The sequence below is a fragment of the Theropithecus gelada genome, chromosome 10 (assembly GCF_003255815.1).
Source record: "Theropithecus gelada isolate Dixy chromosome 10, Tgel_1.0, whole genome shotgun sequence".
NCBI lineage: Eukaryota > Metazoa > Chordata > Mammalia > Primates > Cercopithecidae > Theropithecus > Theropithecus gelada.
This window is the reverse complement of record NC_037678.1, coordinates 52,938,146-52,960,137: the sequence shown is the minus strand read 5'-3', so window position 1 is coordinate 52,960,137 and position 21,992 is coordinate 52,938,146. Positions and strand designations below refer to the sequence as shown.

General features: G+C 44.0%; 1 protein-coding gene across 2 annotated transcripts in view; it reads right to left on the bottom strand.

Annotated features, from left to right (window-relative positions):
• Positions 1-2,055: 2,055 nt before the first annotated feature.
• Positions 2,056-21,992, bottom strand: part of B4GALT5 (beta-1,4-galactosyltransferase 5) — a 90,700-nt gene continuing 70,763 nt past the window's right edge. Inside the window, exons 3-9 of one of the 2 annotated variants that reach the window (XM_025399273.1) lie at positions 19,723-19,836; positions 16,299-16,423; positions 15,363-15,479; positions 13,347-13,534; positions 12,519-12,641; positions 9,841-9,942; positions 2,056-2,320 (exon numbers count right to left, since the gene is read on the bottom strand). In XM_025399273.1, the coding sequence (XP_025255058.1) occupies positions 2,302-2,320; positions 9,841-9,942; positions 12,519-12,641; positions 13,347-13,534; positions 15,363-15,479; positions 16,299-16,423; positions 19,723-19,836 (788 nt within the window). In that variant the 3' untranslated portion in view covers positions 2,056-2,301. Of the gene's footprint in view, positions 2,321-5,167; positions 8,669-9,840; positions 9,943-12,518; positions 12,642-13,346; positions 13,535-15,362; positions 15,480-16,298; positions 16,424-19,722; positions 19,837-21,992 lie in introns of those variants that run through there. The other variant, XM_025399272.1, reaches the window with a different exon arrangement.

The following is a 21,992-nucleotide window of genomic DNA, read 5'->3' as shown; positions in this document are numbered from 1 at the left end:
CAGTTATTTTTTTTTTGTGTGTATTTTTAGTAGAGATGGGATTTCTCCATGTTGGCCAGGCTGATCTCAAACTCGTGACCTCAGGTGATCTGCCCAAAGTACTGGGATTACAGGTGTGAGCCACCGCGCCTGACCTCAGCAAAAGAATTTGGTAGGTCTAGAGGTAAAGTTTAATACTATAAAGATGCTAAAGATGCTATCTTCCCATATCATTAATTTAGTGCAACGTCAGTCATGATCCTAAATAGATTTTTAAAACAATTTTTTAAAATATAGAGACAGGGTCTCACTTTGTTGTCCAGGCTGGTTTCAAGTGATCCTCCTACCTTGGCCTCCAAAGTACTGGGATTACAGGCATAAGCCACTATGCCTGACCCTTAAATAGATTTTTAAATATAACTTGACAAAATAAATCTCACTGGATTGAGAAGATACATAAACATAGCCAAGAAAAACAATTTTTTTTGAGTCAGAGTCTCATTCTGTATCACCCAGGTTGGAGTGCAATGGTGTGATCATGGCTCACTGTAGCCTCACTCTCCTGGGCTCAAGTGATCCTCTAGCCTCAGCCTCCCCAGTAGCTGGGACTACAGGCATACACCACTGCACCTGGCTAATTTTTTCTTAAATTTTTGTAGAGACAAAGTTTCACTATGTTGCCCAGGCTGGTCTTGAACTCCTGGCCTCAAGTGACCCTTCTGCCTCAGCCTCCTAAAGTACTGGGATTACAGCCATAAGCCACTATGCCTGGCTGAAAATTTTGATGAGCATGGGGTTGTGTAAGTATGTTCATCCTGACAATTAAAAGTGCTGTTTGCTTGGGATTTATGGACTTTTCTATATGTATATTACACTTCTATAAAAGTTTACAAAATTTGGGGGAGGATATAGAAAGTAGAGATAAATTTGTCTTTTAAAAACATACTACAGGGCTATCATAATTAAAACTGTAAGGCATAATAAGACAAATAGCTCAATGAAATGGAAGAATCTTGCTACAGAATTTAATGTGTACGACATGGGGAAATTGCTGGGCGCGGTGGCTCAAGCCTGTAATCCCAGCACTTTGGGAGGCCGAGACAGGCGGATCATGAGGTCAGGAGATCGAGACCATCCTGGCTAACACGGTGAAACCCTGTCTCTACTAAAAAAAAAAAAAAAATACAAAGACATGGGGAAATTATAGATTGTTCAATAAATACTGTTGAGACAATTAGCAATCCATCTGGAAAAAATAAATTGTAGACCTCCCCTCCTGACCATATCATACACAAAAATCCCCTTCAATTCCAGGGGATTAAAGATATAAACAGCATGGTCATTCATTGATGGTAGAAAGATTAATTCATACTGCCTTTCTGTAGGACAATTTGGTAGGCTCCTTCAACATTTAAAATGTGCAGGTGGGTGCGATGGCTGACACCTGTAATCCCAACACTTTGGGAAGACCAGGCAAGTGGATCACTTGAGCCCAGGAATTTGAGACCAGCCTGGGTAACACAGTAAGACCCCGTTGCTACAAAAAATACACTAATTAGCCAGGTGTGGTCTCAGCTACTGAGACCAGCCTGGGTAACACAGTAAGACCCCGTCGCTACAAAAAATACACTAATTAGCCTGTGGTCTCAGCTACTCAGGAAGCTGAGGTGGGAAGATAGCTTGAGTCTGGGAGGTCGAGGCTGCAGTGACCCATGATCACACCACTGCACTGCAGCCTGGGGTGATGGAGTGAGACCTTGTATCATAAATATATGTATGTATTTGTGTGTGTGTGTGTGTGTGCAGATCCCTTGCTCCAACAATTTCATTTCTTGGACTCTTTCAAGTTGGCCTACACATATATGTGCCATGGATTGATGTCCATCTGTGTTCACTGTGGTGCATATAATGTGATAGTGGAAAACTGGAAACTACCTCCATGTCCATTAGGAGGGGAATGGCTAAATTACATACATCCACATAAGAGATTACCATGTACCACAATTCAAATGATAAGATAGGTTCAGTCATTCATGCAACAAATATTTATAGAGCAACTACTATGTGCTAAGACCAGTTCTTAGCACTGGGGATAGAGCAGAGAACAAAACAGTCTCTGCCTTCATGGGGATTATATTTTAGTGGGGTTGACAGCCAAATAACGAAGAACAATAACAACGCAGTATGATTCAGAGTGAGAATATTGTGATCAAAATAAAGCAGGGTAAGGGGGTACAGGGAGAGGGAGGTGGCATTTTAGACTGGGTGCTCATCAAATCTTCTCCAAGGAGGTAACATCTGGGCTTTATTTGAGGAAGCTCTTCATTCACAGAAAAGAGGTCTCCAGAAACATTAAGAAAAAAAAAAAAAAGTAATTATAGGACAACTTATGGTTTTTAAACTATGCCTTTGTTTTCCTAAGCATGCATATAGGTATACAAGTATAGATCTGGACATCAGCCAATGACTGGACATGGTGGCTTACACCTGGAATCCCAGCACTTTGTGAGGCCAAGGCAAGAGGACAGCTGGAGCCCAGAAGTTTGAGACCAGTCTGGGCAACATGGTGAAACCCCATCTCTACAAGAATTACAAAAATTATAAAAATTAGCTGAGCGTGGTGGTGTGGGTTTCTAGTCCCAGCTACTTAGGAGGCTGAGGCGGAAGGATCACTTGAGCCCAGGAGGTTGAGGCTGTGGTGAGCTACAATTGTGCCACTGCACTCCAGCCTGGGCGACAGAGTCTCAAAAAACTAAAAAATGTAGTCATACTGCTAACATTAAAGGAGAGATTTAACACTTATTTTCCAGCAAGCACATATTCATGTGTTCCTTTTAGAATAGACTTTTCAACTCTTTGTGAACAAAAGCTATTTAGAGCACATATGCAAAGGAGTTGGGTCAGCAGAAGCAGCTTAGGGGTTAAGAGCATCTGCCCTGGGGCAAAAATGTCCCCAGCCGGTTCCGTTGCTACTTTTGTGAACTCAGGCAAGCTGTGGCTTCAGCTTGTCTAGAGTAGCTGTTCCATTTGGGTTTGTACCTCGAGGGAGGAGGCCAAGGGTGCTGCTGAACACCCGACAATGAGCAGGACAGCTCCCCCATTTGTCAACAGCAATGTGGAGAAGCCCTGCTCTAGAACAAGGGGCAGTGTCCGCCTCTCAGAGTTGAGGACTCACGGCGTGCAATGCACTTACCATGGGCCCTGGCACATAGCAAGTACTTAATAAATAGGAACTATTTTTATTACTGGACTTCCCCGAAAACTAAAAACAAACAAACAAACAAACAAACAAACAAAACAAATGTTGAGAGTGTGGAGGACGTAGTAGTGCCAGGTATCAATTCTGCTGAATCCCAATTCCAGCAGCTGGCTGGAAGGGATCTCTGACCTCCACGGCAACAACGCTCTTCACGGGGTGTGTGTCTGCCGATGGGATGGCCTATACAGAGCTCCTCATTCCTCCTGTTTGGTTTTTCTGATTTGAATCTCATCTCCTGCCAACAGTTCAGGGACATTCCCACCAGATCACCTGGTCTCTTGTACAGATTCAGCTGTCCTCTCTCAGACATTCCGTGTGGTTCAGAAGAAACACACTCAAGCTTCTCTTGTAGGAAAACCAAAACCCAACCCCACCTCATCCCCCACCCCCAGCTTCCCACACTTCCTGTGGCCCTGACCTCCTCTTTCCACCCCTTCCCAGGAAATCCAAGAGACGCCCACTCTGCTGCTATCTCCTTCCACCTCATCAGGTAAGCAAAACGGCTCCTGCCACATTTCCAACACCTGGCCACTGCCAAGTCACTGCTTCTCCCTGTTCCTCTTGTATTGCTTCTCTGCTGCCTTCAGTGCTGCTGATCGCTCTTCCTCTTGGCCTGCTCAGCCTCCCACCCCTCCTCCTGCTCACTCATCCTCCTTTTCTCAACCAGGTTCTCAGAGTCTGGGCCAAGTCCGCTGCCTTCTCTCACTCTATGCTTCCTGTTCTCAGTCCCCCAGCAATCTCACCCACTGCTGGGTCCTCACTAACCTCCTCCACCCAAAGACTCCCCAGTCCACCTGTAGCCCCCACCCTGCTGTCTCTGCCAGGTTGTCTCAAAACTCCCTACTCAGCAGTCACAACTGATCTCGTATCTGCCCCACCACTCTGGTCTGACTCTAGTGCCCCCATCTCAGGGAATGGCCCTGTCACCTGTGCAAGTGGGAAGCCAGCAGCTTAGGTAGAGTTCTCCATCCCAATCACCCCTGGCAGGTCCTGAGAGCACAACCTCAGCATCTCCCAGTCTCCCCTCCTCCATCGTCCCTGTACCTATCTCACTCCCCGCTGCTTCTCTTCTGCTTCTGTACCATCGCCCATTCTCCCTGCAGCCAGAGCCCTCGCTCAAAGTTGCTATGGAATCTGAATCGCATCACACAGCCCTACCTGCTGAAAACTCTTGAATCCATTGCTCTAAGGGTGAAATGCAAACTCCTCACCCTGTGCTCCCCCCGCCCTCTACTCCTGCCACGCTGGCTTCCTCCCTACCCTGCAGCTGTGTGCCCCCCGCTCCTTGTCTCCCCCTAGCTCACCTGCTTCCACCTTCCCTACATTCCCACTTGGGATGCCCACCCTACCATGCACTCACCACCTGCAGCTTGCTCTTTTGGACCAGGTATTAAGGATACAATTTTAATCATACCCCCCAGTGGACCGTAAGCTTAATGAGGCCCCTGATCCTGTCTCATTTTCTCTATTATGTCCCCAGCATCTGACACTATTAATACTGTGAGTGGCAAACATTCAACACATAGAAGCCATGATGACAATCTCTGAGCAGAATTGGGCATATAAACCCTAGACTGATCCCAGAGAACCTTCTGGAATCAAACTCCATCAATCCTTACCACCCCCTTGACCCCACGTCTCCTCACCCAAGTGTCTTATGCAACTTTCCAGGTACCACCTGGGTGATTCTTGAAAGAAAACCCAAGTGTAGGCATGCCTGGGCAGCACAGTGGGCACACTGCTGCTGTTACACTATGTAGTTTTCACTCAGCCCATTCACTCGCAGTGCGGGTCAGGCAGTGTTCACCCCAGCAAGACCCAGAGCTGGGCTGAGCTGCCTGTAGTTGAACTCCTATAGGAAAGGAAAGGAAAAAGGAAAGACCCCCAAGGACCCAAACTGTCCTAGACAAAGAGAAACGACCACCAAGGTTTGGTTCTTGAATATGTATTTTTTACTGAAAAAATCATTCATAAATTAACATACAAAAATGTACAAACACATGAGTAAATAATGCAATGACAAAGGACTAGTTTTGTGAAAAGTGTTTTTTAAAACATCTTTAGATTTCAGTGCAAAAATGTACCCCTGGCACCTCTTAAAACGTAAGAGCAAGCTCAAAAACACGTAGTGATGGAAATAAGCTAGCTACGCTCAATGCCATCGTCAATGGTGATTGGATACAATCAATCCATGTGGCTGCTGCTCAGCTATTAATGTCTGTGGTAGAGCGTCTCTGACAAGAGGACCTATTACGTCAAAATGAGTATTCTTGCAAATACCCCCCATCCGCCCAAAACAGCATGAACGAACGGGGACACCTTTCCCTGCACACAGCAATCAAAGACAAGATTAATTTAAGGGGCCACCCATCAGTAGCCTTGAAGACTTTCAGCTACCAACATATACACAAGGTCACATTTGGTTCCTGTTTTTTTTTGTTTTTGTTTTTAACATGACAATTTCACGCTATTAACAGAACACGGGCCTGGCTGTACACTTTTAACTATGACATTTCCCATATGATATTCGAGGCCTGGTGGACACGACTGACAGTGCACATCCAGAGATTCCACACTCATCAGACACAGACATGACCGCAAGGGTATCAAAGTGACCCCACTTTAAGCAGTGAAAAGAGAGCTCTCCTTTTGTTCTCAGATCAGTATGTTCTTAAGTCAGGTGTTAGCCTTTTGCCAACAGTGTGTACTTGATGGTAATTATGGTAACATAGAGCTTCAAACAAGATCGCCTTACAACACTGCCGCATACACACATGGCACCCATGACTCAGAATCAGTCTGTCCTGGCAAATCCGTCCAAATGACATCATAGTGTTGTCACATTGAAAGCAACTCACAGCCTTCAGTGAGGAAAGGGGAGAGAAGAATGAGAAGGGGAGAAAAGCCCAGGCAGGGACAAAGGCCCGGTGTGGGGTGGGAGTTGCAGGGTGGAGGGGGGGCTCTTTATTGCTATATGCACCATAAAACAAAGGAAAACCAAATGAACTTCTGTGTGTAATGTTCCCTTGTGAAGGTATTTTAAAGCATGAAATGCTTAAGTCTTAAAAACATATGCTATAGCTTACCAGCATTTTCAAGGGCAGGAGCCTGCTCTCTCATATGAGCCGATAAGAGCTTTGCAATGCAATTTATTTTCTAAATACCACTCTATTCTTCAAAAGAACAAAAACACAAACAAAAAAAACAAGGCCTGGCCAATCACTCCCACAGTTTGTGGGGATCATATGTCCACAGAACCATCACATGCAACGAAAAAAGTCCTAACCCACACACATACACACACACACCCCTACACACACCCATGTAAACCATGAAAATCAAGGAATTTGAAGGCAAACAAGGCAATTAAAAAAAAAAATACGAAGTACTCTTTAGAAAGTACTCCTCATCACAATATATAAATATGTTTTATGGAAAAGAAGAGGGGGGGAGGAAAACTGGCATTTTCCAGAATTCTGCAGAAGCCGACAGAGACTGCAATTTGAGGGCTTTGGTTTGGGGAAAAACAAAGAGGCACAAATTCAAATACAATTTAGAATATGACTTCAAGGCTGGGTGCAATGGCTCACACCTGCCCATAATCCCAGCACTTTGGGAAGTCAAGGTGGGTGAACTGCTTGAGTCCAGGAGTTCAAGACCAGCCTGGGCAACATGGCAAAACCCCATCTCTACTAAAAATACAAAAAATTAGCCAGGTGTGGTGGTGTGCACCTGTAGTCTCAGCTACTCGGGAGGCTGAGGTGGGAAAATGGCTTGAGCCTGAGAGATGGAGGCTGCAGAGGTGATCATGCCACTGCACTCCAGCCTAGGCGACAGAGCCAGAGCCAGTCTTAAAAAACAAAACAAAAAAGAATATGACTTCAAAATGCAGGTGGGAGTGTAAGCAGTGCACCTGGGCTCTTGCTGTCTGGAGCTTTGTTAGTCTAATTTCAAAGCTTCAATCCGGTCTTACCTGGATCCCAGCTACCCCACAGCACACAAGTGTCACCAGCTCCCTGGCTCCTGGCTCCCTATTCGAGTGCTCCTTGGTTCTATGTATCAGTTACTAATGTTGACAAAGAATCTTTACAGAAACCAAAAAGGGAAACAGAGGAATCACTGAAGCCAGCTGGTAATGTAGGCACATTGTTCAGAAACTGTGGCCAAGTTCCACAAGAGAAAAAAAAGGGGGGGAGGGATTCCCATACACAACCCCATCCCCCGCCCCCTGCCCCACCATGCTGATGAAAGGACAGAACATGAAGCCTGGAGAGCCAGGGGTGTGTGTGCAGCAAGCCCCGGAGGGCCTGCTTTGGGCAGGAAGCAGCCTGCTCCAACAGCAGCCTCCCGCTTAGCGGAGAGTGGGAGGAGCACGTGCGTGGCCAACACGGAAGAATGAATCCAGAGCAGAAGTCAAGGGCAAGACTCGTGGGGGAGGAAGAAAGGGGCAGAAGCCAGCTCCCAGCAATAAAGGTCAGGTTATTTTGTTCTTTTGTGACATGCCCTATATCCACTCCCTTCCCGAAGTGATAGCAATTCGGGAGATGATATTCTGCAACCGCATTTTAACTGAATTCCTGCACTTGCCAACCAAATAACTGGCCTAATATATAAATCCTCGATTTGAATTGGAGCCAGCTAGAAAATTAAATTTTAAAAAGGCATTTTACATGGCTTATTTACAATTATACTTCTTCAAGAAGTGACTGTTATATATTTATGTCTATTTATCTTTCCCAAACGCCCTCCCCTCCACCCTCAATCCCCACCCAAAGAAGGTAATTTTTTTAAAAAATGAAACCAAAGAGAACACGATATAGAAGAATGGTGTGGAGTTTCATTTGCTCTTCCTAAAACGCAGCTGCCCTATGGTGGGTTTGCCTCTGCTCTCAAGGCCAAGAGGCTCCAAGGTCATGTGTAGGGACAGGCTCCACGGCAGGACCACGGCAGGACCACGGCAGATCACAGTTTATCACAGGTTCTGGAGACTGTGGCTAAGACAGGATGTCGGGTAGGAGACAGGGAGAGAGCAGCGGGACAGACGTCTGTCTTGTGAAAACAGAAAGCCAGTGCTGACAAAGGAAGTCCCCAAGCTCACTCCCTCAGTCCCAGTGAAGGCGTTTGTGCGTGTGCTGTCACATTTTCCCCCCGAACCCTGTGATCCTTCATGAGACACGGTATTTCTGTTCTCTTGCTGTGTAGACCCTCCCCCCATCCAAAAAAATCTCATCAGACTGCTTTCTTGGTGGCGGTGGGTAAAGCAAACGTACAATTCTCTCCTCTCAGTACTCGTTCACCTGAGCCAGCTCGGGTGTCAGGTTGACAGTTATGTTTTTATACAAGGCGTCGTATGTGATGTTTGCAAAGTAGTTCAGGTTGTTGAGGCCATCCAGCCCTTGCCGTTCTTTTGACTTCCTCAGCAGAGCATACCTGTTTAGGGAGCGAACAGAGAAGAGGTGGCTCTGGGTGAGGACCCATGCCTCTGCAGTCAGAGGATGGAGCAGGGCATCCCACAGCAAAGGACGCAACCCACGGCAGCACTTCCACAGCACAACGCGGATGCACGGCCATTCTGCTATGCCAGGCTGAGTGCTGTTGTCAGAAACACCTCCTGTGTTTCATGCCAGATGCTTTACTTAATTATTTCATTTAATGCTCACCCCAGCCCCTGCTAGCAAATGAGGAAACCAAGGCTTAGTAATGTGAGGTAACTAGCCAAGGTCAGAGAGTGGGGAAGTGGGAGGTAAAATGTTAAAAATACAACAGATGAGAAAGATCATACTCTGTGTGCAGTGCCATTTTACTCCCATGAAAACAGAATTTCAGCAATTAGAATTGGTTGTCTAGAGCACAGTCTTCCACACAATTTAGAAAAGACACACACACACACACACACACAAAAAGAAAAGGTAACACAGCAACTGCAGCCACCCAGACAGAAGCTCAGGACACCATTCGGAACGGGAGCCTGCAGAAAGGGCGCCACTGCTCTGTCACCTCAGGGACCTTCATCCAAGCCGTTTTTTCCCCAAACTCTCCAAAGGCTACTGGGGAAACCACAATGCTAAAGACATAGGATGAGTGATTTCCTTAGAAGAATCTTACTATTGAAATGTTCACCAATGGTCTGATCCCCACACTGGTTTGCCTCAGAGTTAGAATACACGCAGCAGCTATCAAACAGCCATCAGAACAGGGCCTTGGGGTGGGGAGTAGGAGGGGTTGTAATATGGTCTAAGACATCCGGACATGAAAGTATAGGGGATCCTTCTTTTTTTTGAGACTGAGTCTCGCTCTGTCGCCCAGGCTGGAGTGCAGTGGTGCAATCTCGGCTCACTGCAAGCCACCTCCCAGGTTCACGCCATTCTCCTGCCTCAGCCTCCCAAGTAGCTGGGACTACAGGTGCCCGCCACCACCCCTGGCTAATATTTTGTATTTTTAGTAGAGAGGGGGTTTCACCGTGTTAGCCAGGATGGTCTCGATCTCCTGACCTCGTGATCCTCTTGCCTCAGCCTCCCAAAGTGCTGGGATTACAGGCCTGAGCCACCGCGCCCGGCCAGTATAAGGGATACTTCTAAGAGACAGAAATAAATTGCACCAACCTTCCAAGAAACTGGACTTCTCCTCGATGGTGATGAGGAATGGACTTGTACTTTCCTGTGTCACCCTCTGGCCGGCTCACAGAATAGCCTGCATTCTGCACTCTGTCCAAGACCAAGAGAACGGGCTTTTAGATACAATGGTAACAGCCCAGGAGCGACCAAAGCCTACAAGACGTGTTACAAGCTTACCCTGGAAATCACACATAGCAAAGGCTTTCCCACTCAACTGACTCACTGTGTCATTTTTTAAACACTGAGTTAAAACTCAATTTTAACTGAATTAAAGTTTTTATGTGAATAGAAAAAACAGGCTGGGCTCGGTGGCTCACGCCTGTAATCCCAGCACTTTGGGAGGCTGAGGCGGGCAGATCACTTGAGGTTGGACGAGACCAACCTGGCCAACATGGTGAAATCCCGTCTCTACTTAAAAAAAAAAAAAAATTAGCCAGGCGTGGTGGCACAGGTCTGTAATCCCAGCTACTCAGGAGGCTGAGACAGGAGAATCACTTGAACCTGGGAGGCGAAGGTTGCAGTGAGCCAAGATCGCACCAGCCTGGGTGACAAAAAGAAAATCTGTCTCAAAAAAAAAAGAAAAGTATGGAAAGAAATGGCTACTTCCAGGGAATAAAACAGAATCAAAATGGGGATTAACACTTAGATGCTTGTATAACCTAATTTTTTTTTTTTTTTTTTTTTTTTAAAGAGACAGGGTCCACTGTGTTTCCCTGGCTGGAGTACAGTGAGAAAATCATGGTTCAGTGCAGCCTCAATCTCCCAAGCTCAAGTAGTCCTCCCATCTCAGCCTCCTGAGTAGCTGGGACTACAGGTGTGTGCCACCACAATTGGCTAATTTTTTTTAAATTTTTTGTAGAGACGAGGTCTCACTGTTGCCCAGGCTGGTCTTGAACTCCTGGGCTCAAGTGATCCTCAAGCCTCGGCCTTGCAAAGAACTGGGATTACAGGTGTGAGCCACAGTGCTCAGCCTATCATTTGAAATTTTATCAGCAAAATAGTACTTGTAATTAACAACTAACACATACTTTTTAAAAGCCAAGCTACAAAGTAAACAGATACTAGGTAGTATTTTGCATTTGTTCCTTATTAGGTTACTATTTACTTACTCCATAAAAATATTACTTTATTCCACTCACACACAGGATTGTTCATCCAAGTTTGTACAATACAAGCCTTATGTGATGGCGCAGCTAAATCTGTGTAGACATATCACTAATATTCCACCCTTCAGTTTGGAGTGGTTCCAATGAAATGGACATTTAGTACACAGAACACTGGTGAAGTGAAGCTTTGTTAGAAACCTATAGCAGGAGGGGCACTTAGTTATAATTTGCCTTAAGAACCCTATTTGCACCCATTAAAGGACAGAGCTTTAAAAAAAGAGCCTTAAAATGACTACATTCACTTATAGGAATTTTTCCTAAATAGGAATAACAGGCAGAAGAGTTATCTACTATATCACACTCTAAATAGTAGAAAATGGAAAAGATTCTAAATATACAACAGGAAACAGTTACATAAATTATAGTACATCTATATAACGGAATTAAATGGAGCCACTTAAGATCCTGTTTACAGAGTATTTAATGTTGATATAATAAAAGCAGTAACATCTATTGAGAGCTTATCACATATCAGATACGCCAGAGCTCCATACACATTACATCATTTAATCCTCACAATCCTGAGACTTGTGATTTTAAAAACCGATACACAGAGATTTTAAATTACTATTCACTTGCCACTTTTTAAACACAAAATAAGCTCAATGAAATGGTAACATATTACTTCTTTTTGTGGGTAATTTATTTTATTTTTATACTCATCTGTATTTTACAATGAACATATTCTTTATTATAAGAAAAAACTGCTAAATTATAATTTATGTTTATTTTTGCATGTCAAAGGAGAGAAATGAAAATAGCTGCTTTGTTGGGATATACAGTTTATTTTTTAAGATATTAAGATTTTTATTTTATTATTATTTTTTATTTATTTATTTTTTGAGACGGAGTCTCGCTGTGTCGCCCAGGCTGGAGTGCAGTGGCCGGATCTCCGCTCACTGCAAGCTCCGCCTCCCAGGTTCACGCCATTCTCCTGCCTCAGCCTCCCGAGTAGCTGGGACTACAGGCGCCTGCCACCTCGCCCGGCTAGNCATGCCATTCTCCTGCTTCAGTCTCCCGAGTAGCTGGGACTACAGGCGCCCGCCACCAGGCCCAGCTAATTTTTTGTATTTTTAGTAGAGACAGGGTTTCACTGTGTTAGCCAGGATGGTCTTGATCTCCTGACCTCGTGATCCGCCCGCCTCAGCCTCCCAAAGTGCTGGGATTACAGGCGTGAGCCACTGCACCCAGCCTATGTGTGTGTATTTTTTAAGACAGGTCTCACTCTGTCACTCAAGCTAGAGTGCAGTGGCAGCTCTCTGTGGCCTCGAACTCCCGGGCTCAAGTGATCCTCCCACCTTGGCCTCCCAAAGTGCTGGGATTACAGGTGTGAGCCATCACACCTGGTCAATTTCATTTTTTTTTTCTTAACCTTTTAAACTGTAGCTACTAGAACATTTTAAATTACACACTTGGCTTGCATTACATTCCTATTGGATAGCACTGGTCTGCAGTCTAAGGTAGCATTTCTAGAAGACAACAAAAGAAGGGTAGAGGTACCTGTTCCAGAGGTCGTCATCTTCTCCACCCCAACCCCAGAAAGCATTAGGAAAGCCATTGATTTTCCGAAATTGTTCCACTGTTAAGCCACTCACTCCGCCAAAGAACTCGGTATAAGGAAGCCTAGGAGGAGATGTGGGACATCAATCATCTGTGTGTTATTGGGTAATTGTTTTCCCTAAAAGGTTCTCATCTGAGAACTAAAAACAGTGCTCTCTGTGCTCCTGACCCGATCCATATGTACTTGCTTCCTCATGCTGACATGTATCAATCAAATGAGCAAAATTAATTTTTGCAAACCGATTTCTAATAGCTTTAGTGAGATATAACTGATATACCCACACAATTCGCCCATTTAGAGTATATCATTCAATGGTTTTAGTTTATACACTGAATTGTGCAACCATGACCACAATCTATATTAGCATGTTTCATCACTGTCCCCTGCAAAGCTTTGCACCCATAAGCAATCGCCCCTACTCCCCCTATCCTCCTTAGCCCCTTATAACCATTTACCTACTTTCTGTCGCTATAGATTTGCTTATTCTGGACATTTCAGATACCTGGAATCATATGATACATATGATACACCATTTGTGTCTGGCTTCTTTAACTTAATGTTTTCGAAGTTCATCCGTGTTTTGGCACGTATCAGTACTTCATTCCTTTCCATTGCCCAACAGTACTCCAACTGTATGGATATACACATTTTGTTTATCCATCCATCAGCTGATGGGCATCTAGGTTGCAACTAATTAGATTTCCTCTTCACATCGCTCACCATTCTTTCAGATTTAGCCTCTTTAGTTAAGAGGAAATGATACTCACAGATACATATACTTATCCAATTTGGTTGCAAAATGCCTCGGCATCTGTCCACATCCATAATAGTTGCGATCACTTTCTGGTATGTGATCTACATCATGAAAAATCAAACAGTCCCAATCCAAGTCCTTCATTGCTTCTTGAAAGCCAACGTTGAAAAGCATGGCTCGATTAAAGGGTTGGGTACCAACCTAAAAGAAACAGAACTTTATTTTCAAAAGAATCTTGAAGCAAAATCTTTGCTATCTTTGCTGTGCCTAAAGAAGAGTTTATTAGAACCAACTGGAAATGATCACTGGGCTAGTGTAACCACGTCCAGCACCACACATCAACGCACAGTGTGGCCCAGAAGTCACTGGACCTCTGGCACAGGCACAGTGGCTCACACCTGTAATCCCAGCACTTTGGGAGGCCAAGGCAGGCAGATCAGGAGTTCAAGACCAGCCAGGCCAACATCGTGAAATCCCGTCTCTACTGAAAATACAAAAACATTAGCTAGGCGTGGTGGCGCATGCCTGCAATCCCAGCTACTTGGGAGGGTGAGGCAGGAGAATCGCTTGAACCCGGGAGGCGGAGGCTGCAGTGAGCCAAGATCGCACCATTGTACTCCAGCGTGGGCGACAGAGCAAGATTCCATCTTCAAAAAAAAAGAAAAGGAAAAAAAGAAAAAGAAAAAGTCACTGGACCTCTGGCCCCAGTTTCTTTAAAAATGTAAGTGGTAGCAAACCCAAGCTTCTCTTTCCCAAGGCTACTGAAGGCAGAAATTCAACCATATAACAGCATTTAGAAGAATACCTCGCTCCACAAAGGTAAGAGACAACATTACCATATCTACTCTTTACCACTTGCCAATCATTCTCTTCAGTATATTAACCAATCTCTAACTGTTCATAAACCAAATCTAATACAAAGAGTGGTTTTTGGTTTTGTCTTGTTTTATTTTTAAGATCTAACTAAGACAATAGCCACTGAACATGCCAGGAACTCAAGTCTATGGACAAAGAATTCAGAGGCTCATGAAGAAATCAGTTCAAATCAGTTGACAGCCTAATTAGTATTACAGCTACATTGACTCCCCCTTGCCACTATCAAAATACCCAACTTAGGACCGGCAGATAGACCGTTAACATTTCCCAGATGCCCGGCCTTGCTGAACAGTGGTGCTCAGCCCTTCTTTCTCACTCCAATATAAGGCAAGCTCCAGGGTGACACTTAAGAGCAACTCAGACTATGAGACTCAAAATTGTGCCCATAGGGAGAGGTACGCATGCAACAGACCCTCAGGCTGATGATCAGTATATTCAGGGAAATCTGTCAACCTTTTGTTTATCTATGGATATAGCACTTCTAGTTCAAGGATCACATACTTCAAAACGCCTACAGAGGCCAAGTCAGTAATATAAACATATAAACTAGGCCAGGCAAGAGAAAACCACAGTAGGACCGTCATGTTCCATCTAAAGGCAAATAAAAAATATGCAGGACCCAAAAAAAAAAAAAAAAGATTTACAGACTGAATTTGCCACGTGGTCTTCTTCAGTTTGTGACCTCTATATCTGGTTCACTACCCATATTTTTAAGATTAAAACAAAACCAAACCCTCAGGCTTAGAGAAGTCTGCAAATGTCCCAGGCCACTTGGCTGATTAAAAGCAGACATGACAAGCACTGAGGTCTCTTGACTCGAAGGCCACATCCTCTGTGCTGTACCTTGCTGCAGCTCTTTACCTTAAGGGAAACTTCCTGGGTCTGGAGCCTGCAGGCACCAACAAAACCACCACACAAGAGGCCTTTGTTCATGAGCAAAGCTCTCTCCTGGATTCAAGTGTGACCAGTACTGGGCAACAAACATCTAGAACCAGGAGCACAGAATTGCTCTCTGCTCCCCTTCAAATGTCAGGCAACTCAATCCTAAGATTTCAGTTTTATTGGCTCTTCACAGCAACAGTGGATCAGCTTGCAGCATCCTAAACTGCTGTCTCAGAAGAGAAAGGAGAAAGGAAAAGAAAGGACCACTTACTTGTTCAACCACATAAAATGCAAACTGCAGGCGCTGGCGCTGGAGCATGGGAATCAGGTGTCTGAACAGGACAGGGAGGTGCTCGTGGCGATTCCGGAAGGGGATAAGGATCGCCACCTGGAGAGGATCACCGCAAAAGCAGCACAGTTAGGACTCTCAGCTTTCACTCCTTAGCAGGACACCCCTGCAGAATTGCTGACCAACCCATGGGAGTTCTGGGAGGCTGGCTACATTGTCCTCAGCTTTCTCTAAACAAAGATCTATGTTGGCAAGCTGGTCCTAGGACCTAGATGAATGTTATTCTTACATATACCATACCTTATGGTACATAGTAGGCCTACAATTTATTCTAGGCCATAACTCATAGGAAAACACACATTCTACACTGTGACAAAAATACATTTATAAACTTACAATTAAAACAAGCTTCACAAAACAGTATTTCCCCTTGCATTTTAATAGATTCTTGTTGAAAGAATGGACTTAAGCCAGCGTCACAGCTTAACGAAAACTACTGATGTCTTCTGACTATGGTCAGGCAGAAAAACACTAAATCTCAGTGTCAAGTCAGATAACTTTGCTTTTTAATCCACTAATCTTGTAGTAACCAATGGAGGACAGGCATGAAGCACTGACTCTGCAGATGACTTCTGCAAATGGGTCAGTAGAAACCACCAACGCCTCATCCCCTTGCTTTGTTAATATTCCTGGCAGGAAGACCAAAGGGTCTTGCTCGGTCATCAGAATAATGCAAATTTCTGTGTCTACAAAAGAGTCCTTGTGGAAACCCATTCCTCCAAAATATTTCTACATTTGCATGGGGTGGTAGGATGAAAATGACAAAATGTCATTGGTTAGCTAATCCCATGGTGATTCGGACCAAAGGCAAACCCCAGGTGGGTTTCTCAGCATTTTGACTCTGACTTCACACCCTACCTTCCACCGAGGCATGCAATCAGAAGGCTTCCAGTGACCTCCGAGCTTGATGGTTGGGTCTTTGGAGAAGAGTTCATGAATGTAATCCATTCCGATTTCACTCATGTTTATGTCTATTGGGCCCTCTGAATAGAGAGGGGGAAAAGGATTAAGAGATCAGAAAATGATAGGTTTCCCTATGCCCGAGGTTTTAGTGTCTGGAGAAGTACAATGCTTTTTCAGCTGATTTGTTTTTAGCAAGGATGAAAGTCCCTTCCTCTGCTTTCCATCTCACTGCATTTCAGTTCCTCACTATTATCAAGGTAAAGAGGCAAATCAAGGAATTAAGACTTTAGAGTTCTGCTTCTGTCAGGGGCCAGCAAGAAATGAAGACTTTAAAGTAAAATAGCAGCTGAGCTTTTCTTTTCTTTCTTTTGAGACAGTCTTGCTCTGTCGCCCAGGCTGGAGTGCAGTGGTGTGATCTCAGCTCACTGCAACCTCTGCCTCTGGGTTCAAGCAATTCTCCTGCCTCAGCCTCCCGAGCAGCTGGGACTACAGGAATACGCCACCACACCCAGCTAATTTTGTATTTTTAATAGAGAGGGGTTTCACCTTGTTGGCCAGACTGGTCTCGAACTCCTGACCTTAAGGGATCCACCCACCTGGGCCACCCAATGTGTTGCGATTACAGGCATGAGCCACTGCGCCCAGCCTTCTTTTCTTTTGTTTTGTTTATTAATATGTTTTAATAAATAGAGACGGGGTCTCACTATGTTGCCCAGGTTGGTCTTCAACTGGGCTGCAGTGATTCTACCACCTTGGCCTCCCAAAGTGCTGAGATTATAGCTGTGAGCCCCCGCACCTGGCTGCAGCTGAGCTTTTCTGAGAAGGAGAAAAGTAGCTGAGCTTAGAGTCATGTTGGTTTGCTCCTGATGCAAGTGCAGACACACTACCTCTCTCAATCCATTCACCAGTGGGTCAGGACCCTGAGTGATTATGTCCTAACTCAGAATGCATCTGAAAGTCAGGAAGTGGTACAGTAACAATCAATAAATGCTATTGAAACAATGAACTGATAACATTAGTTTTAGGCCTGTCAATGCCTATTTCTGATACACAAATCTTAGCCTTCCCAAACTAAGCTTACATCTAGATGCAGACAAACGCAGATTTTAAAGGGAAAACCTATATATGAGTGGTGAGACATGCAAATGAAACAGTAAGGCTTCCAACACAACTTACATACTTACAATTAATTATTCATATATGGATGAGAATATGTTCAAATACTATGCATGACTATTTCTAACATTTTCTTCTATTTTCACTATGTTTGAGCATAAAAGTCAACTTTGCAAATGTAAGATTTTCCTTTTCTTGATCTTACTTCTTAAAAAAAATTTTTTTTAAAGAAGTGGGGAACCATATAAGAAGCCTAAAAGTATAGGAAAGGTGTAAGAGTTTACTGTCCTTGTTTTAGCTTACATGAGATTCAAAAAAAAGAACAAAAAGATCTAAGAATTGTTCTAACTAGCACTTTGTTAAAACAATAACTTGCAAGGCATGGTGGCTAATGCCTGTAGTCCCAGCTACTCAGGAGGCTGAGGCATGAAGATTGCTTGAGCACTGAAGTTCGAGACCAGCCTGGGCAACATAGTGAGACCCCCACCTCTAAGACCAAGCACTACAATCAGTGGGAGATTTATACAAAAAAAGACAAAGCTGACTGCCTAGACAGTCACGTGTTTTCACATTTTCACCAGTGATGGATGGCATATACGGTGGCTGCATAAGATCACAATGGAGTTGAAAAATTCCTACTGCCTAGTGATGACACAGCTGCCATAACATTGTTGTGTTACTCAAGTGTTTCTGGTGATGCTGGTATAAACAAATCTACTGCACTGCCAGTCATATAAAAGTATGTCACAAGGCTGGGAGCAGTGGCTCACACCTGTAATCAGAGCACTTTGAGAGGCTGAGGCGAGCGGATCACCTGAGGTCAGGAGTTCGAGACCAGCCTGGCCAACATGGTGAAACCCCCATCTCTACTAAAAATACAAGAATTAGCCAGGCGTGGTGGCAGGTGCCTATAATCCCAGTTACTCGGGAGGCTGAGGCAGGAGAATCACTTGAACCTGGGAGGCAGAGGTTGCAGTGAGCGGAGACTGCACCACTGCACTCCAACCTGGGCAACAAGAGCAAAACTCCATCTCAAAAAAAAAAAAAAAAAAAGTATAGCACATACAATTATGTAGAGTACATTATACCAGATAATGATAATAAACTATGCTACTGGTTTATATATTTATTATACTATATTTTTAAATCGTTATTTTACCCTTTTTTTTGAGACAGGGTCTTGCTTTGTTGCCCGGGCTGGAGTGTAGTGGCGCAATCATGGCACACTGCAGCCTGTGGCCCAGGCCTAAGTGGGAGGGTTATTTGAGGCCAGGAGTTCAAGACCAGCGTGGGCAACACAGTAACACCTCATCTCTTAAAAAAATAATAATAATAATTTTAAAATTAGCCAGGTGTGACAACAGGCACTTGTAGTCCCAGCTCCTCAGGAGGCTGAGGCGGGAGGATGGCTTGAGCCTAGGAGTTTGAGGCTGCAGTTTTTTAAAAAACTTTTTATAAACTTTTTAAAAGTTTACAAGTTTATAAAGTAAAAAGGTATAACAGTAAGGTTAATCTATCATTAAAGAAAGAAGACTATTTTCTGAATAAATGTAGTGCAGCCTAAGTGTTCGGTGTTCATAAAGCCTGTAGTAGTGCACGGTCATGTCTCAGGCCTTCACATTCACATTCACTCACTCACTGACTCGCCAAAGCAACTTCCATTCCTGCAGGCTCCATTCATGGTAAGCGCCCTACACAGCTGTACCATTTTTTATCTTTTATACCTCATTTTTTACTGTACCTTTTCTATGTTTAGATACACAAATACTTACCACTGAGTTACAGTTACTGTATAGCACCACGCTGCACAGGTTTGCAGCCTAGGAGCAACAGGCCATACCACACAGCCTACGGGTGCAGCAGGCTACACCATCGAGATTTGTGGAAGTCTACTCTAGGAGGTTCCCCCAACAATAAAATCACCTCATGATGTACTTCTCAGAAAGCACCCTCATTGTTAAGCTATGAATGACTGTATTCATACTTTCTCTAGGAAGTTCAAACAGAACCCAAGTTACAAAGGACAAGCAAGTGCAAAGGAAAGAGTGAAAAAGTAGAAAAGGGAGAAAATGGCACCCAAGAACACAGGCAACCCTTCAGCAGGCTTTGAAGAGGAGCCAGGAGCACAAATGACTTTCACAAACCCTGTTTCCAATGGCAGGGAGGTATTTATATTCTCTCTCTAGGCAGACAGAAAGATGAAGAGTGCCCTCCCCTTTACCCATTTTAAAAGCAGAGGAAGATAGGCCGGAGCTCTACTCACTCATGGAAGGGAGCCTTTCAGGGCAGGTATGGTTTGCAAAGTAGGTGAAGTCTTCAGGAAGAAACGTTGTAGTTTGCAGGAAGGTTTCACTGTGGTTCAAGTCAAGAGGGTAATCTAGGGAGGTAAAGGAAAACAGCCGATCAGACTGGTATGTGTAATCAACCGTGCCATTATTAGACGCCTACCAAGTAAGTCTTTTTCTTAGCTATCAACTTGGTGGAAGGAGACAGGACTCTAGACTATCGCTTTGATGTGGCTAAAAATGTGAACCCATCAATAAAAATGTTACCCAAGTGACATATTTTAACCAGTGTTCCTATTCCTATTGATTTTATAGGCTTATACGCAGCACTCAGTTTATAGTAAACTGTAATTCAATGTAATTTTTAAAATAGCAGTCTCCCTCCTCTCATTTCTATTTTCTAAAGGAACCACTTGCCCTTCTTTTGGCCAAGTATTTCAGCATTTATATTCAGTATTCACCTCTGTCAGTCTGTATGGCTAGTCATGATGTTTCCGTTTTCAGTCTTACCTACTGACCTCCCACCATGGGAGGTGAAGACATTATCCCCTTCCTTCTGCCGACCCTGTCACACCATCCCCTTCCTCTCCCCCGTCTCCCGTCGGTCACATATCATAGCTGTGGTTAGGACAATCTTCAGTCTTTGTATTATGATGCTGCTGTTAAGTACTAGTCATCGCTGAGAAATGTGGGAAGTTATGCATCTTATTTTTTGTTTGCTCAGTTTTATATGCAATGATTCTAATTCAACACCACGCCTTTCACAAGACATTTCCTCCTAAGACACGTATTAGGTATTCTCTCAACTTCATCCTCCCAGAAGAGGTGTGGCAGCTTCTGGCTTTATTCCATGCCAAATGTGCTTCCGCGGGGAGGTATTCTCTCGGTGATGATTCCTCCCTTCTGCACTCTGTGCTGCCTTTCTGGAGAGTACAGAACAGGAGTTGGGTGTGGGACCTCCTGGTCCTCTAACTGTCTCATCTTTTCTATCCAGTTTTCCATCTTGCCATGTATCTGCCCTACTTTCCAAGAGATTTCCTCAACTTTACTAACCTTCCTTTAATCGTCATCTCTGCTATGATATTTTTAACTTTGAAGAGCTCTTGTTTCCTGAATGTTCATTTCTTACAATATTCTTGTTTCATGTTTGCAGTCATTTTTCTCTTCTCTTATTGATATCTCTGGGGTCAATATCTTTGGGTCTTTTCTCCTGGTCTGACCAGATTCTCCAGAGAAATCCACTCCAATGTCCTGCCAGAATGGTAGAGTCCTGACTATAAACATCCTGAAACTAAGAAAGAAGAGAAAGAGGCTGGGGCATATGTAATCCCCATCTTTTCGAATACTATGGTCATGTCAGGTATCCCCAGGTTGAGGAGCCTCTGTTTTGCCATCTCTGGGGTTATTAAGTCTCCAGCTCTTGCCAGGATGAGGAAATGGGTATCTGACTGCTTTTTAACAGCTTTCAATCTCCCTTTATTTTAGTTGCCACCTTTGCTCCTACTTCCAATATTGCTAGTTCCTGAGTTTCTGGGGGATCCTGAGGTGGTTGCTGGTTTTCCTGTTGCTGCTTTGAGCAGTCAAGTTTTCTTGGGTTTGTTAAGTCTTTTATCAGTGGCTCTTCTGCTTTCTACCTAGCAAGATTTTTTGCTGTGGTCTCCTTTCTTGTTCTCATTCTCAGGGGTTTATCATTAAAAAACCCTCACATATGTATGCCCCTTTAGAGTCATGTTAGTGGATATGAAGAGTGTGAAGGTACATGTCTTTTCCCTAGGGTACTATAGTTGTAGAGTAGGAGGAGGGCCCTCTAACCTCATTTTCTACAGATGAATAACTGGAACAACATACACAGAATCAGACCAGGGGCCCTGGCTAATGCATGACAGAGCTCCAACTAAACTCTGAATTAGAGATCTTTCCAGTATACTGTATTGTTTTTTTTTACAGAATATTAAATCCTTTTGGATTCATGCTGATTCTATGAAAATTAAAACATCCTGTTCAAATTCACTTTGTACCCTAGAATTCTAGAATCTTCAACTAAGATATTTTTGAAAAAGCACTATGAGCAGGTTTCCAAGAATCAAATGGCTAACACATTGAATCCTTTTATATATGCACACGGCTGCCTACTCTGCGCTGCCTACTCTGCAAGGACTCTGGGGACAAAATTCAATGAGAGGCAACTTGAAAATTTTAACAGTGTCTTAAGTGAAGGAACAGAATGCTTTCTGTCCTTTTTAGTAGC